Source organism: Agelaius phoeniceus, chromosome 2 (genome assembly GCF_051311805.1).
Source record: "Agelaius phoeniceus isolate bAgePho1 chromosome 2, bAgePho1.hap1, whole genome shotgun sequence".
Lineage (NCBI taxonomy): Eukaryota > Metazoa > Chordata > Aves > Passeriformes > Icteridae > Agelaius > Agelaius phoeniceus.
This window is the reverse complement of record NC_135266.1, coordinates 15,719,181-15,737,731: the sequence shown is the minus strand read 5'-3', so window position 1 is coordinate 15,737,731 and position 18,551 is coordinate 15,719,181. Positions and strand designations below refer to the sequence as shown.

The 18,551-nt window shown below is 42.7% G+C and overlaps 1 protein-coding gene across 3 annotated transcripts in view; it reads right to left on the bottom strand.

The window, feature by feature from the left end:
• The window catches only part of BCLAF3 (BCLAF1 and THRAP3 family member 3), a 33,808-nt gene extending 22,843 nt beyond the window's left edge, over positions 1-10,965 (bottom strand). The window contains exons 1-3 of one of the 3 annotated variants that reach the window (XM_054654771.2): positions 10,849-10,965; positions 2,572-2,643; positions 31-609 (exon numbers count right to left, since the gene is read on the bottom strand). In XM_054654771.2, coding sequence (XP_054510746.1) covers positions 31-609; positions 2,572-2,612 — 620 coding nt within the window. In that variant the 5' untranslated portion in view covers positions 2,613-2,643; positions 10,849-10,965. Of the gene's footprint in view, positions 1-30; positions 610-2,571; positions 2,644-8,290; positions 8,323-10,848 lie in introns of those variants that run through there. The other 2 variants (XM_077172583.1, XM_077172572.1) reach the window with 2 other exon arrangements.
• Between the last annotated feature and the right edge of the window lie 7,586 nt (positions 10,966-18,551).

Genomic DNA, 18,551 nt, shown 5'->3' with positions numbered 1-18,551 from the left:
ACCCAGGGTTTAATTATTTTATTCCTATACCTCTTCTGTAAAGAGCTCCTTGCCGTAAATTCATCAGAAACTCTTCTGGGTGACTGACCATACTTCTCTTCATGTAACCTCTGGTGCCTCAAGTCATCTTCATGCCATTTTCTTTCAAGTTTGCATGAAGCCCCTAATGGTCTATGAAAAGGTTTCATTCCTTTTTCATTTCCAGTGACTTTGTAGTGATCAAACATGTATCTGTCCTCCATTTTGTGCTGGTAAAACGGACGATCATGCTCTTTGTAAGGTACTTCCGAGTATTTTGGTGGTAACTGGCATCTCCTATTGCCTTCAGTCCTTTCAGATGAATGTGTTCTGTAGGGCTTATGACTGTAAGCATCTTCCATGGGAATTCTTTTCAAGTTTGGTGAAGGTGACCTACGTTCATATATTCTCTGGTGGTTATTTCCATGAGGTGCAAACCTGGAATTGCTTTGTCCATACTTGTCATCTTCTGTTCTCCAAGGCATAGGTTTTTTTGGGTCCTTACGAAAGCTTTTATATTCACAGTCATAATTATTATGAGCATGCCTTTGCCTATGGTGCTCTGGAGTCCTAAAAGCTGGAGATAAGGACCTAAAGCAAAAATAAAATCCACTTTGAGTAGTTCCATAAAATTAAATCAATTTCTTAATGAGAACATCTATTTCCTAAGGAAGTAGAGTTTAGTACATAATTTTAATCAGCTTGTAAAAATATTAACACCAAGATACCAAAGTGGCATTTTTCTGGCTGAGTACCAGGCTTACTTTTACTCTGTTGAAAGTTTTCATAGTAAAAATACACACTTGAAATTGCAGCAAGTCAATCATTTTGTCTCTTTGAAGTGTTTTAAATAAAACTAAAAATAATTTCATATACATGAAGTTTCCACTACATTGAGAACAACTGTTATACATATTTTTGCACTTCTCAAGCATTCCCTATCTTTCTTTTTCAGCGCAAAGAGAAAAAAGGAAAGGAAAAAAAGTGTATAAAGAAATTTAAAAGGGGAGAAAAATGCTTGTTCACATTTTCTTTGCATGCCAAAACAACCTTCAAAACTGAAAGACTGAAACATTACAAAATATATTTAAATTGTCATACAGGTAAGCTTTTTCCTGAAGAAAAAAACAAGTTTGAGAAAGATGCTTTGGCCTTTTGGATAATTGTATATACATGTTCACACATGTATACACACACACTTCCACACTCACTGCAGCTTTTGCAATCAATGATTCAATTGCATCACTCAGCTCTGTATTTTCACCAACAGTTACAAAAATGAGGGCAACCTGTTAGTCAAAATCTCCTTAAAATAAAGAAAAAACAGCACAGGCCACTAACGACAACCATAAATAATCACAGACGTAACAGTCCTGCTTGTATTCAAGTATTCACTGCACACTCTTTACACACTCTTTAATAAAAAACATCAAAAACCAATTGAAATAAGCTACTTCCTTTATGCACATATTGCAAATGAACAGTTTGGAAGAACTGTTTTCTCCATTTCTGCAAATGAGTTCAAACTCAGAACCACAGATGTTCCTAAAACCATAATGGCTGACTTCCAACAGCACCTACACTGTGGCTGCCATCCCATGCTGGTCTGGTTAGGGCTTGAATTTTAATGAGAGCTGGGGCTGCCCTTACTCAAATGACATTCACAACTATCAATCCTACATAGGTAGGATTTCTCTTTTTAAAAACAAAAGGAACAAATTAAGAGCCTACACATTTTTCAGAGTTATCCAAACTCCCTTGGTCTTGGTCATCACAAATTAAGTCTGTTTTGAAGAGATACCCATAACCAGCAGTAATTTCACATTCTCAAAACCTTGCAATTGTATTCCACCCTCCTGATTTTAGCACCTCAAATTTGTATTGCAAGTCTTAAGAATGAGGCAGGTAACTCCCAGCATGAAGTAAGCTGGATGTTATCCTGGTGACAAACGTCAAAGACACGCTACTAGGCTAATGTCCAAGGAGAAGGGTAATGACTCCCACATTTCCACATGTTTTCACTCTCTGTTATGCTGCAAGGCATGTCTAACTGTGCTAAAGATCAGTTTACAAATCAACCCCAAACTTCAGAAAGTCTGGGGTGTTTGAACTAGGAAACTTTAAAAAAAAAACACCAAACAAAAACAACTCTTTTTTTTTTTTTAACAGTACCTCCCTGTAGGCCAAGAAGCAAAACAAAAGCAAGTTACAGACATTCAGTGCACAAGGTGGTGCTTGAGAAAAAATGACCTTAACTAGTCTGAAGCTTGGATTTTGTGCTCAAGGTAGTTGTAAATCTCAGAATACAAAAGATGAAAAGGTTCTTAGCAGACTCAAAACCTGAACATTTCCAGCTTAAGAGAAATTGTAATAAAATCATGACTTGGGAAAAAAATTACAGGTGTTCAGCTGTACAACAAACTAGAGATTACAAAACACACTTTACAAATTGCAATTCTGCATGCCATTTTCTTTCTTTAATGCATGTTTTAGGTCCTAATTACAAATCTCTACATAGAGCTACATTTCAGAATACAAGCTGTAGATATTTACCTTGGTTTCCATCGTGGTGATCTTGATCTAGATCTTGTCATCTTCTCTCATGTGTTAATCAGTTTCTTGAAGCTGTAAAAATGATATAATTTACTATTTTGATTACAAATTACATCAGGAAGGTTTTTTAACAAGTGTAGTACTAGAAACTTCAAAGTTAGGGTGAGGTATATTTTTAGGATGTTTCACTTCAAAGGCAAACCTTTAACACCAATTCTAAGGCAAGCAACTTTTCTTCTCAAGTTGATGATCTTAAAACGCAGTATATGTTCTTTATAAAGATTTAAATATTTGATAATTGTCCCATTTTTCTCTCCATTTTTAATGCTATTAATGTCTATTCAACCTGCTGTTAAATGCTAATAAGCTCACAAGCAAGCTGCAGCAATGAAAAACATATTAGTATGTGTTGAATGCTGTAGATGATAGGACATAGCTGAGGGGACAAACAGACAGCTTTAAAAATAAAGTGTATAAAGGAAAAGGTTTTTGCATCAAGTTATATCCTGAGCTTCATATATACTGAACTTCAAATTTGTCATATACATCAAAATATTTACATGATTGCAGACTTCTTGTAAGCTTTAACTAATCCATCAAATCTTAACTGCTAGGTCATCACATACTCCATCCAAATCAAACCAGGTACAAAAAAATCACTTTCCATTGTTGTACTTCACCTGTTAACACAGCCTACTAACTAGACACACACCAAATATACAGTGGATACACTAGGACAAAGCGCTGCTCCTGACTCCTGAAGGTAGCTCCTGACAACCCTTCTCATAAAAGCTATGAAAGAATGAAAAGAAAACCCTAGGAACTTCATAAAAAAGTGATGAAAGTATATACAAACTCACCAGTAATGGACTGGTGAATAGGAATTAAATGATTGTTCATTATTTAGCAAACACAAAGGATTAAAGCAGAATGAAATTATTGAGTAACTGGTTAAAAACTGAAGTTTGGACCACATAACCAGGGCTACAAATTTAGTTACCACAAAATACCTTAAAGGCCAGAAAAATATAGATGCAAAAACAGATCTATCAACAGCTCTAAAGTTAATGAACAACCAATCATTTGCAAATGAAAGAATGCACCCAGGTCAATGCCAATCTATATATGCTATGGTATTTTCTGTAACTTTTTGTACAAACACTCAGGGAGACAGAGAACTAGTCTGAGCTAGCAAAGTATGGTGTTTCTGACACTCCCAGAGCTGAAATAATTCCTTTAACTAAATCTTTTGCCTAATGAGCTGAAACGGGAGAAAAACACGCAAGCTTTAAGGCACTACCTGAAGTAGTGTGCACCCACATGCCTGACCCAGCGCCTCACACCCCTCAGTCACACTGGTTGCTTAAACAAAGTATCACTCCTTGCTATACTTGACTTTTTGGTATGATTACCTCATGGCTGAAACAGTAGTATCTTAAGAGAAGAATATACAGCACATTTCTGCTGTCTACCCCACAAGCAGGCATTAGATAAGCCACCTCCTAAACGAGAAACTGCTCATCAAGTTGCACTGTAAGTTAACCAGACTTTTATTTGCAAGATGCACAGGCTGTGATCGAGCAGAGGTGCCAGGACCTGGCTGCTCTGGGCTCTGAATTTCTCCTAATAGCAATAGCTTAGTTCTGAAGAAAAACCTGTATAACTTATTTTTTGCTCCAAAATCAATCTTTTCATGTAACAAACCACAATGTTGTAGTTGTTGCAAGGGATAGTGAAGCAAAAAGAATCCAACCCCAAAGTACCTCAAGGACAAGATAAAGCATTTGCTCTCTGAACTCATAAATATGAAGTTATCACTGCCTCTTATAGCCTAAAGACAAATATCTGAGGACTGCGTAGCATGATTAACTTCAGGCCCTTTGCTTACTTGAAGTTATACTAGCCAAAGTTAGATATGATGCTCCAATGCCACTATTCATTATTTTTCAAAGAAAAGTAATATTGTGATCAAAATAGCTTCCTATATTTCACCCATAAAAATACATCTTACAAAACACTATTTCAGAAACAGCAACAAAAAAACCCCAACACAGTCCCTGGGTAACACATTCCAAAATGTGGTACATGTCCAACAAGTTTCAAAGATTCACTACTACCATCTCTTCTGGTAAATTTTACAAGTGACAGTGTTTTTACATGCCAATCGAATTCTTTCTTCCTACCTTCCCTTCAGTTCTGAACTTTATTCCTAATTTTCAAATGGGTATGTAAACACTAAAAAGACAAAAGTACCATTGAACTCCACCCAACTACCTGGACAGAATTTGATCTGCCAGACTGATAAAGCTAGAAACTGGGCATACATAATGACCAATTCCTTATTCTTTCTGAGACTGGCTAAACAATCATCCCTAAAAGCGTGAGAAAGACTGTGACAGCACATCCTAGATCTTGCCTTAGGATAAGGAGGACTGCTGTAATTTCCAATGATGACATTCCTTTTGTTTAGTGGAAAGAAGTGCTCATCTAATGCACCTCCTAAAAATGACCCACGCAGTAAGATTTCCTCACAGAGAAACATCCCATATGAAGGCAGCAGACACTCCCCCCCAACAAGTCTCCCAGTGTAACACCAGAATTGCAAATTAATCCATACAGAATTTGTAAACATTGCTAAATCCAGATTTAAGTCACCTCAGCTAGACCAGCAATATGGTTCCATAAAAAGCAAGTTTTTTGTAGGATGGTATCAGGTAGCAAGCCTGTCTGTAACAGAATTACTTGACTCGAGTGAAGGCCCTACAGTTTCCAAGTAAGGCATCCAGGTGCTTCTGAAAAGACAGGTCATGATGGAGCAGAGGTGCCAGGACCTGGCTACTCTGGCCCTGAATTTCTCCAAAATGTTCTGCTGTACTTTGGGAGACACTGTCACTATGAAAACATGAAGTGTTGGAATGCATGAAATAGAAGCCTCTCTGAGTCCCTGAGAGAGAGGAAGGAATGCAGGGATTGAATTGGTACCTTTAGAGAAACTGAAAGATATTAAGGCACACAGACATGAAGTAGGAGTGTAAGTTTTAGTTTTAAATAAGTAGAAATATAGTTTAAGTGCCTTAAGAGACTGTGTTAGCTAGTAAAAAGCCCTAAAGCCTAGTTTAAAGTTCAGTAGTGATACCTTTCAAAGATTAACTTAGCTCCAGACATAATGAAAACATAGCAGAAGGTTGCTTACATTTCTAGACAGAACAGATAGAACTACGTACATAGATTTTGTGGAAGAACTGACACTATTTTCGCACGTTAGAATAAAGCTCAGATAGATGTAGGAAGAGTGTTTTAGAATCATGTTTTTAGCTGACTGGATGATTTATGAATAAAATCCCCCTGTATCAGGGTGCAAAAAAAGGTGTGGTAGTAGCTTCTGCTAGCTGCTCCTGCTGCCTCTGCTCAGAGCATCGGGACTCTATGCCAGGAAGCTTTTAGCACAGACTTTAGAACTCTAAACTCTTTGCCTTCAAGGCTGATGCATTCCTGGAATAAACACCTTTACAACAATCAACAACTGTCCCAGTCTCTTTAAAGACCCAAGACCCATGCATAACTCGACAATGAAGAACTATTTTTTTAACTAAGCAGCATTATTAGGTTCAGAGTGCTGCTTGTGTTTGTTATGTTACAATAAGTGACTCATTGGAAGAGTTATCAGTAACTGTGCTTAGATAGTTTTTAAATATTAATGGGACTCTCACCTTTTATTTTCTTTCCCTTGACTTTTGGAACTGGACTCAGACAACTTCCCTCTTGGGAGAAATGGCCTCAAGCCTGCTACCAGCTCTCCTTTAATTCCACCCTTGGGATATTAGTGTTTTGACAAGTACAAAAGTCTTTTACAAACCTGAAAGGAGTATCTTAAGACAAGTAAATCAAAAATGACCAGAAATTGTACGGGATGCACCAACTTGAACATATGTTCTTCCAGAAAGGCTGCAGATTTTTCACAACTAGCACTCCTGAACAGAACAATCTTCTATCTCTTTACTTTCTCCAGCATGAAACAAGAAATCACAAATGACTGCAATCATCTAGCTGCACAGAAGGGAACTGGAGCTCTTTCTAATGAAAAGAGCCCCAAATCAGCAAGCCCCAAACAGCCAAAATCCTGCAGGTAAGAGCACAGACTGAGTAGAAGCAGTTAACTCTGCTGGAGCAGACTATAAAGGTGTGTTTTACATGACTTTCTGGTGCCTTCCATCATCACATGGAACAGATAATGGAAGAAACCTTATTCAGGACACACAAAGGGCAAACCAATACTAATAGTGCTCATCACCAGGGAGCTGCTCCTCGATGCCTTTCACCTACGGTGAAGGAAATGTCCTCCCTCACCCCTTTTGGAAGGATTGCCTGACCACCACCACAAATCTTTCAGAGGAGAGAGGGACAAGCAGGTCTCATAGGCTGGGTGACAAGAAGACCGACACTTGCTGTAAAAACTACCCACATCACTATTCTCTCTCTCACTTCACCCAAAAAAGATAAGAAGCAGCTCCAAGCTTTTCACTGACTGCCTTCTAGGTGGGGATCAGTCGGAAGCTGCAAGAGGCACACCGAAGTCTGTATTGCTGTGTATTGCTGCAGTGTCTGTCAAGAAAGAAAAACCAGGAATTGAGACTCTCAGTGTCAGGACAGCCATGTATTTGACAGAAATACAATCAAATTAAAAGCTCAGCTACAATCCAGACTTCAAGTTGGGGTTTTTGTTGGGTTTTTTTTAGGTCGGCAATACAGAAAGTCATTTACACATCGTTAAACGAAAAGCATAGAATTGGTAACTTCTCCCCTGTGTAGGTTGTAAGAGCTGATTCAAAGGCTGTCCCATGCAGTGACCACTCCACCCACTATCCAAGCAGAACACAAGCCTGGCACGTTCTTGCCCATTCATCTTCGAGGCAAATCTTATCACCTCCAACACCAAATCCTCAGGAAAAAGTAGAAAAGCAGAGAAACATCTCCCAGCAAACCAGTCTCAATGTTTCTGAGCCTGCAATAGGATTCCTGCAGTCAGTGCTTCCTAGACAGGCTTCAGTACCATCCCCTGTTAGCTCTGCCAGCACATGGAGGTGACTCCCATCTCAAGGCACACCACCTCAGGAAGGACATGTGTAACAGCTTTGAAAGCTATGAGCTGGAAAAGCTAAGTCAAGTTTAAGTCAAGGGCACACACCCAGCTGGGACAAATGAAACTTGGCTGAGGGATTTCTAAACCATTCCCTCTCTAAGAAAACACAGCAGGTAACAGATCAATGCAAATGACTGAGAGCCAAATTTCCGTCCTCAGTTCTCTCATAGGTCTCTGATATTCAACAATGGCTCTTCATGATTACAGATCCCTTCTCCTGGGCTTTTGTCACTCTTGGAGCACCTCCCACCTCTCCATGGATAGGCTTTGAATCTCCAAAATATTTTGTGACAGGTCTGAGGCGACTGCAGTCTCACAGCCTAAATCCTCACCACCAACATCATCAGGGAGATAATCCTTTATATGCCCCCTCCACTTCTCATGCCATGCTATATTTAAGAAATTTCCAGATCTGGTCCACAGCAGCTCCCCAGGCAGCTGTGGCAGAGCAGCAATGGCAGGAGGCAGCACCACACTCGTGCTGAATGTGTCACCCCTCAAGGTGACCAGCTCCGATGCTCCAGTTTTTCAGATAAGAGACTGGGCCTCCACAGCAGCAGAAGCACCCCTTCAACCTACCAAAACCACATCCACTGTGGCTTTAGAAGTTGTCCTCCTGCTCAGCTTTATCCTTGTTCTTCAGCACAAGCTGGGGAAGGCAGGCTTGACACAGGTTGTATCCCAATGCCAAGGACTGTAACAGACAACCAGGGCCTCAAGCCAGTGAGGTAACTGTGCCAGGCAGGGGCAGCATGTGGGGATTGCTCTCCTCTGCTTGCTACACAAATAGACAGAGATAAAAAAATGATTGTTCCCCCTTACACTCACAGTAGGATGAAGACTTACTACACAAAGCACAGTCCTAGCTCAAGCATACAGTATTTCTTAGTGGACTACCCAACAAATTTTGCTTAAAACACATAGAAAATATTCCCCCATGCCCGCATATTTGATCAAATGAATAAAAATAACTGAGTAGGTCTACAGAGCATATAACTCTTCAGTGAGTTCTCATTTAAAATCGACCCATTTAATTTCACTAATTAGCAGGCAATGCCTCACCTTTGCAAAAGAACAGATTAGAATGCCAACTTGGGAAGACTGAGCAGGATAAATCCCTATCACATAATAAATAAGGTATTTCACTCTCAAACTACTTTTTTACACCAAGAAAACCCAATCCATAAATATATTAGTGAGCCATTTCTATAACATGTTGAATTAGAGGCCTTTAACACCTGTTCAGTACAGAACTTTACAGCACCATACTCAGCCACATCTGCTGACCAGTTTCTAAGGGGACACCAGAAGCATGTTAAATCTGCTTGTGTCAGTCCTAGAGACAGACCATAACAACTTCCTGCCTACTGAAAGCTCTCCAAAACATACAAACCATGATAGAAACCTCTGCTTTTCACCTTGGCATCACAAACCACCAGAAAACCAAAACAAGACGCTTCTTTATTCAGGATCAGTGGTGCTGTAGAGCAGCATTGCCAGGAGGCTGGGAAGTCCAGGCTGCCTTCCCCAGTCACACCACAGAAATGCATCTTTCCTGGAAGACTCAGGCATGCTTCCTTCCTTCCCTGCTGCCACCTGCCACCCAAGAGGAAAAGCAAACCTGTGTGCAGCCACATCCCTCACCAGCTTCCCTGCAACACCAACCCAGCATATGTTACCTCCTGAGAGGTGAACACCCACAAGCCAAGACTGCACCAAAATCAAGCCCATCTTGTCCCAGCACAAGCACATGGAGAGTTGGTTTGATGACTCTTACAAAAGCAGTGGCAGAAATACCAGTTCTTTTGCTGAAGGCAGATGTGGAGGAGTGCATGGACACTCAAGATAGACAGCGGTTTATCAGGATAACAGGGTGTGTCACTAAAGGAAGTTAATTAATTTCAGTTCACCTCATCAAGACCAATATTAAAAAAAAAAAAAAAAAAAAAAAGAAAAAAAAATCGAAAAAATCCTCAAAGGGAAAGAGTCATCTGTGTCCTCTGCCCAGCCCTGTGTCAGGCTGCCACAACATGACAACATGACATCCTTCACCAAAGATCCTTCCATGCCTTTTGCATATTTCTTCCCCTCCCTTCCTGGCATCCTCTTCCCTGTTCTTCCTCCAGCCATCCACACCCAGCAAGACTTTCACAGAAGATTCACTTTTCCTTGAGGTCCACAAACGCACAAAGTAAGCAGGTAATTAAAATCTCCCAGCAATTTGAGCAGCCTTTGTTTTAAACCCTTATAATCAGGAATCTGAACTATATTTATGAGGACTTGAGGCATTTAAGAATGGCAGTAGAAATTAGGTGTTGCTGTCCTAGGTGGAGTTGAGCCAAGTGAGGAGACTGCTATCACCAACTCCTTACCAGACATTACCACCCACTCAGATGTGTATGAAAAAATTGTGCATAATCAACTAAATTACTTAAAGAAGTCTCAAAAACCCCTCGGATTTATTCAAATCGGCATCAATTCATCTTGCTTTGGCTTGAATCAATCTAGAAAGTACATTAGAAAATACAAACACATACTGAAACTGAGCTATGACTGTTACACAAAATCTGTACCACTCTAAGTTTTTATAAAGACTTTAACTGGTGTGGTTCTACGTGTGACAACATATAAATTACTGGAAACAGGGACTGTTGGTATTTATGCATTGCTCACCTCTAAGGTGTCCTTACAGTAACAGCGAGCAGCGACCTCAGCTCTGCGGTGCTGCTGGCCCAGAGGGTTCACAGCAACACGGCTGTTCTGGAACAGTCACGACTCGGGGGCACGGCCACGGCCCCGCGGCGACTCGGGTGGGTGTCCCTGCCCTGTGCTTTGTCCCTAGGCCTCCCAAACTTCCTGACGGCCCCGAGCACCGCAACACGGCACACACGCTCCGTACAGACAAACAAACACACAGGCTCTGTACAGACAGACAGGCACACACGCTCCGTACAGACAGACAGGCACACACGCGGGGCGAGGCGGCTCCGGGTGCCGCTGCTCCGGCTACCCCGCCCTCAGCAGACTCAGGATAGTACAGCACAGTCCCCGCCGAGCTCCCGTCCCCGCAGCTCCGCTGCCACCAGCCAGCAGCGCCCGGGCCAGCGCGGGGAGCGAGGGCGGCAGCTACCACTCACCTTCCCCGGGCCGGGCCGGGCAGGGCCGACCGCCGGCCCTCGGTGGGCGCGGCGGAGGGCGACGGAGCCCCGAGCACCCCGGCCCGCTCCGTCCCGGCGCACAGGCGGCGCCGACGGGGACAATGACCGCGGCAGCCCCGGCTCCCCCTGCCCGCGGCACCGCCCCCGTCCCCTCGCCGGGCCTTACCAGGCCCCGCCGCGGCCGCGGTGCCGCCACCAGCCCAGCACTCACCGCCTGCGCGCCGCTCCCGCCGCTCCTCCGGCCGCCGCCGCTCCGCCCCGAGCAGGTGCCCGGCGAGCCGGCGGGGCGGGTCCCGGCGGCCGCGCCGGCCGCGGCTGCTCCGCACGGGCGCGGCGGAGAGAAAGGGCGGGTGGGGGGCGGCCCGGAAGGGGAGGGGCGGCGGGGCCGGGCGGGGGCGGCTCCGGCACCGCCCACTGACCGCCCCTCTCACACCGGGGCCCCTTGCCCGGAGCCCCGCCGTGCTGCGTGGGGTGGGACCTGGGCCGCTGCGTCCCGGCCGCGGTAGCGCACAGGACGGGGTGCACTGGCCCTTTCCGGGTGTTGACTCCTGGGCAGCTCCTCGCCTGGAATGCCCTGTGGGAGGCAGAGCCCGTGTGTGATACTGGCAGCCAGGAGGGTCAGCCGTGTCCTGGGGCAAGTCAGGGACAGCATGGGCAGCCGGGAGAGGGAGGATCTGCTCTGCTCTGCTCTGCTCTGTTCTGTTCTGCACAGAGGCGGCCTCACTTCGAGCGCTGGGGGCACTTTTGGGCGCCACAGTGATAGAAAGCTATAAAGCCATTAGAGAGTGTCCAGAGGAGGCCTAGGAAGATGTCAAAGGGTCTAGAGGAGAAACTAAGAAGTGGCTAAAAGCACTTGGCTTGTTCAGCCTGGAGGAAACCTCGTGGTCTACAACTTCCTCATGAGGGGAAATGGAGAGGCAGCCATTGATCTCTCTCTGGTGACCAGTGTGGCAGGACCTGAGGGAATGGCCTGAAGTTGTATCAGGGGAGGTTTGGGTTGGATATCAGGAAAAGGTTCTTCACCCAGAGGGTGGCTGGGCGCTGGAACAGGCTCCCCAGGGAAGTGCTCACAGCACCAAGCCTGACAGAGTTCAGGAAGCCCAGGCACATGAGTGGTTGTTGGGGCTGGCCTGTGCAGGGCTGAGTTACACTCAATTCTTCTGGGTCTCTTCTCACTGCCCCTTGGGCCCAAGGAGCACCTGGCAGCTCCTGTGCAGGGCCAGCGATGGCCAGAGTGGGGCAGGCCCCAAGGACCTGGGTTTCCTGGGCAGGTACCACTGGTCTTTCACTGGTCTTGGCTGCACTGTAGTGGGTCAGGCAGGAAAGTCTGAACTAAAGCCTCCCCAAGGCCAGACAGGTCTGCCCCTGCAGCTGTGCCCACTGTGGTGCTGCTCCGAGCCCGCAGGTAAGGCAGCCATGGCTCCCTTGTCCCAGGCTGCTGCTGCTGCGAGGGTTGAGGCACCTGGCAAGGTGTCAGGTAGTCTCTCCAAGACTTCTTGCAAGTTCCTGGAATTCCCATCAGAACATGCACTAGAGGATGGCAGCACTCTCCTTGCCTGGGATTGAATCAGTCCCAGTGGCGTGAAGGCTCTTTAGGCTGCTGGGATGCATTAATTCCCTTGATTGCCAGTCCTGATAGCCAGCAGGCCCAACAGGTTTGGTGTCAGTTTTTCCTTCAGGAGCTATAAACAACAGAATGACACAGTGAACATACTGTAACCCTTTCAAAACAAAGTCTCTTCTCCTGGCTGAAAACCACTCGGAAATAAATTTATAGATCACACAAAACCAAGGAGACACTGATGCTATCTAGATTGGATTGGTGTCTGAGGCTGTTGGTCAAGGATCTTGAATACTATTTTGGTGTATTGCCAGATCAACTCATTAATATAAATTTGATTCAGCACAGATGCAGGCACACAATTTTGTTTTAGACCAAGCATGGTTTTGATGTTGGTTTTGTATTTTTACAGTAGCTAAAGGAAACCTAGATACCTGATACAGTATCATTACAACAGCAAAGGCAGGTGATATCTGATCTGGTGTAAAGCTTACCAAGTTAACCTTGTCAACATTTTTTTAAACAATTTAATTTAAGCCAAAAAAAGAACCAGACTCGTCACTCTGTGTTACGCAGTCTTGACATTTTTGATCCAGCTGAGAGCCTTAGTGTTGCATTTACTCTGTCATCAAGCCATGGCCTAAACAGGGTGCAGTTATATTCACTGAATAGAGAGTGGAGAGGAAGGGTTGCTTGCTTTTGGCCCCCCTCAAAGGGATGGTCTCAGTTTCCATATGTTCTGACAACCAGTGTGAGCTGCCAACTTTGGCTGTCCTTAGGACTTTTGGCTGCTGACATCTTCCTGTCCTCCTTTTATAGGACTGATCTTTCAGCAGTGCATTATCTTCAATTTTCTGTCTTCTCAAGCCTAGGTGCTGTAGGTGGGACTGAGGGATCCCTTGTCACAGCTATCAATCAATTTGCTGTCTTTGTCTGCAGGATCCTGCTCGGTTCTCTGTGGACTCAAACACAAGGAATCCCACATGATTTCTGCATAAAAGAATTTCCTGCATTCACCAAAACACTTTGAAATTCTCATATAAAATTATGAGATTATTTAGCTGTAGCATTTTCTCAATTAAAATGGACTGCAGAAGATTTACTGACCCATAGGGCACAGAATTACAGTGACAAGCTGCACCAAACAACACTTGCTTCCTCTTTGCCACGCTGGAATTTTTGTTAATAGAAGTTCAGGATGAGAACTGGCTCCATGAGCTTTAGATGAAGAAAGTGAGACTGAAGCAGAGAGATGCCATTGATCTGCACTTTCCCAAAAAACCTGGTCCAGCCTGTGTGGCTCTGCCAGATAAAGTGCAGTCCCAGTTTGCCATATGTGGCAGTATGTGAGATAATCACTGTATAGGCAGCCACCCTTTCATTACCAAGATTCAGAAAGTTGAACTAACAGTAGAAAAGATTTGGGTTTATTCCCTACTTCAGCTGGTGTAATGGTTTGCCTGACTTCTGCATGTAGGAGGCTACCTCTGCACTGAGACAAAACAAAGCAGATTTGAAACTAAATCTGAGCTCTCAGTACAGACACACAGCCTTCTGTGCATAGGGTAAACTTCTACATGACATAAAATAAATGACCAGATTTCATATCGACCTATTTACTTGATGTTGCCTCAGATGGTCCTGATCCAACTCATATGTATGGATAGCAGGATGGATACTATCCTGATGGACAGTAAGCACACAAGGATCTCTGTGGTTAACACCATGTAGTCTAAGTAAAAAACAACTTACACATACTTTACAAGTTAAATTAATATTTAAATCAGTGTCTATTAGTAGCTCCACAGCATCATTATTCTTCACCTCTAAATTGGGAAGGCCATTCTATTGCACAAGACTTGGCAATTACTGCTTATTAAGACTAATTATTTTAATCTATTTCCATGTTTTATTTCTAATTAGGTATCATTAGAATAGAGAATCACTTTCATATTCCTTTAATGCTTAATTTAGTAAACATTCCCTTTGGAAAGAGCACAACTGTGGTTTGCATGCTAAATACTTGGAAATGATGAACGGAAGTTACCTAAAATTCAAAAGCAAGAACTAGCCTTTGACAGCAGACAGATCTTATGGATCTGTTCTTTCAAAGAGACATTTAATTTTCCACATAAAATGTTACTCTTGGCACTGACCTTTGCTGACCCATATTATGCTAATTAAAAAAAAAAATTAAAACATCTCCTTGATTGCTGGCAAGGTCAGGCACAGAAGCAGGCAGGGAACAAGTAAAGTGCTCCCCAGGCTATGCTGGGAGCATCACCTGGACTTTCCTGCAATGCCAGGGCTGACCACCACAGCAGCTGCTGCTGAACACCTCTCTCCACTGAGGTGCACCAGATAAATGACATTAAAATCTTGTTGTGGAGTGGTTTGGCTTGGTTGTCATAGACAATTCATTTGGTGTCTACAGACAGAGCCTGTAGATGGTGAGAGTTAAAAGGAAAGAAGCATCTTGGAACAGTGAGAGAGGGCCTGGTGGAGTCAACACCCACAAGATAATTTTGATCCACCATCAAGAACTGCTATCCAAGGTTAAATCATGGTTTTACCAAGCAACCTCTCATTATACCTAAAGGGAAATGTTTTCTTTTGTATTTCACTATCTTGTTATGCCTCCTGATTAGGTTTGCATGGCTTCATTAACTTGGATCTCTGCTTTTGAAGGAGTTTCACATTCATGCTTTCTTCTTCTGCCTCTCATCCATTCCTACCCCTTACTGCTATCAGGACTTTTTATCAAAATACTTTCACCAAACCACAAAGTGCATCTCCTGTTATGAAATGAGAGTGAGCTGCCTAATTCTTGGCAGGCATGTTGGTCATTTGCTTCCTCTAATGTTAGTAGTAAAAAAATATTTCTACCATTCAGTGGAACAAAATTAGCTAAACCTCTAAGTTCCCAGCACAGGGGCATCAGCTCTTTCTCTTCATTTATAAAAAATTAGACATTGGGGTTTAAGTCAATTCCTGAGGTCATTTGTCAAAGGCACTTCAAATCTGTAATACCTTATGCAGACAAGACAAGAGTATGTTCCAGAATGAAGCAGTAACTCCCAAACTCAGTCATAAGAACTTTCTTTAACAGTTTTCTGTGGAACTGTGACACTTTTTCCAATCTAGGCTCAAAGCAATAGATAACAACTTCCTCCTTCATTGAGGAAATACATCCTACATTTTTTAGCCTCAAAATTTAAGAAAAGCTGGAAAGTAATTGTTTATTAAAACCTGAAGGAATGTGAGAGGATGACTAACTGCATGACTTGGCTCTGATAGCATCACTGAATTACTCTTCAAAGACAGCCTCCAGCAAGCCTGGGCTCTCATGATGTAACAAAGGCAGTGTTTTATTTATAAGGTTATCGTGGCTTTCCTGTAACAACACATGAAAATGTGCCATTGCTGCTGGGCATCCAGCCCGTGTGAACTTGGCAGGGTGTTGGCAAAATACCAGTGAAAACAATGTGTATGAAATAATACCAATGTGTGACAGAAATGCAGTAAGAGGATTTTAAAAACAAAGGCTTGGAGCTTAACGTCCAAGAGGCCAAAGCAGATGAATTTGAGGAGGAAGGCAGAGGTGCAAAAAGGCTGCAATTCTTTCCTTGTGCAAGAGCCAGGTGTTGCAAAGATGTCAGGGGAAGAAATTGCAGTAAAACAGCAGGTGAAAGTCTGATTGAGAAGAGAGAAAATTTTAAAATGTCCAGCTTGAGACAACATTGTGGGCATGACTGATACTGATTTGCTTAGGAATTTTAAGAGTAATTATGCGGTAATAAATATGTGTGAAGTGTCTTAGCATTCTTCAGTGACTGTGACCTTCACCCATTCATCAGCTCATTTATTTGCTAAATCCACCAGCAGTTTCATTTGCTACAGGACACCTGCCCTAAAGCCCAACACTGAACATTGGCATAAATTAACCTTGTAAAACTGTAGGTTAGAAATATAAACGTTGCTTGCCAGAAGGGAAGAACTTCTGACCCAGTCTTCAGCTGGGGAAGTTTTAGCCACGTCTGACCAGGACTGTACCTGTTGCCCATGCCAGAAGGGTTTCAGTGCTGGCCCTGACACACTACTGCACAAAATCAGTCTTTGAAAGACTCCTTGGACTTCTGTTTCTCTGCCAGCTGTGGTGTAGGCAGTCTTTGTCCAGGAGCTGAGAGAACAAACCCATTTCAGCAGGCAATGGCCAGAATTTGTATTCATTTGAATTTCTGTATTTAAACTGATAAGACGTTTAAGTTAAAAAAAAAAAAAGTAAAAAAGTGAAAATTATTTCACACCAGGAAAATTAGAAGTTACACCATAGAATTTAGTGGTATAAACCCCCCAGCTTAGCATATTTAAGGTGCTAAAAATGATATTTCAGACAATGCTGCCATCTGTATTTTAAAAGAGAGGTTACTCTGAAAAGGGATGTGTGTGCATGTTAATATGGGCTTACATGTATTGCCCTGATCCTGCTTACTGTGCTGCTTACTGAATTTGGTGAGAGGGGCTATTATTTCTAGAAAAAAAAAATACATACTGACAGAGTAATTTCCCAGATTCTGAACATCTCTTAATTTTTTTCTTCACTTATGCAATTTTATGTCCTTGGGTTCATTATTGTACAATATCAATCACCTACAATTGCATGGACTTCCAGTTGTTCTTGTGGGCACAGCAAGATCTAAAGTGATATGCAAAGCTGCTGGTTTAAGCTATTAATGTAACTATTTAAAAAACTTATTCTTAGAGAAAGGACTTCCTAGAGCACACAGTTCATTGCTTACTGCTCCTTCTATTCCTTGGATGTCTTCTGCATCATAGTTGTTTTTTCTCTGGAAATCATTAAGGCTTGATTATAGCAAGAACACCTATTTTAGTAAAGCTCCCAAGCAAACGTGACACGCTATCTTCCAGAGCCTCTATTTTGATCCTGCAGGCCTCAGGTAATCATCAAACCCACTAGATTAAAAACATTACTAAGCTCAGTCTTGAATAATCAAAATGCTATAAAACATATACAAGCTGCAGAGCAAACAAGGCTGCTGGGAAGAAAACAAGTATCTAAAATTCTGGTGATCAAGAAACCATTTTCTTATACTTTAGGTATTTGTTTTAAAAGCTTACATATAATATCTCTTAAGAGTTTCTGCCTGCTGTTTTAAGGACTTTTCCACTTCACAGGCTTCAACAGACATGTCAAATTGGAGTGAACAGCATCACCTACTCTTCAGCTGTAGGACATCATGAGGATATGATAAATGATTGATGGGATAAAAAAGCGGAGGAGAAATGAACATTCTGGCTCACTGTGTTCTGGACTGGCATTATTGCACTAACAGCATCTGAATATTTAAAGTTTTCTGTTATTTTTAAGTGTATGTATTCTGGAGAGATTGAATTTAAATCCTGCTTTCCTGAAAATTAAAAAGAAAACCCAGAGAAAATTGCATTCAGTCATAATGTACAATATATTTTCCATATTTTAGCATAGTAGCTCAGCAGAAATAATACACTTTTCAGAATTTAATATTGATACTGAAAAATCAACATTCCCAATGTCAGATAACTGACATTGGCCCTTTAGGTCTCTTTGTGCACCCATGAACAGTGATAGTATAGGTGAACCACCACTCTTCACTCTGGTTTTGGAAGCAACCAACAGCCTGAACAACATTATCCTGAAATGAAAGCAAATGAAGAGACTTTTTTCAGTTTCCACCTTTCTCCTGAATAGGGAGGGAGAAGACAGAAGTAAGGCAGAAGTCCCACAGGTCACTAAATCAGGCAAAGGAGCAGCATATTACCACTGATTCATTTGTGCCACTTACAGGACAGTCTCCCTCTTGTGCAGGACACAGGCCAGGCTTAGAGAAAACAAACTATAAACCTCAGAGTCTAGATTTCAGCTCTTGAATATTGAACTACCTACATTTTAATACAGTTTAAACCTTAATGAGAAGGATGTCTTCTTCTAGGGTTTCCAGGGTGCTGTGCAGCACTAAAGGCCAGTTATCCTGGGATCTCAGGCTTCTCCAAACAGCATGATCAATGCTGAAAGCCACTGTGCCACCTTGGGCAGTAGAGGAGCTGCAGTGCCAGCCACACT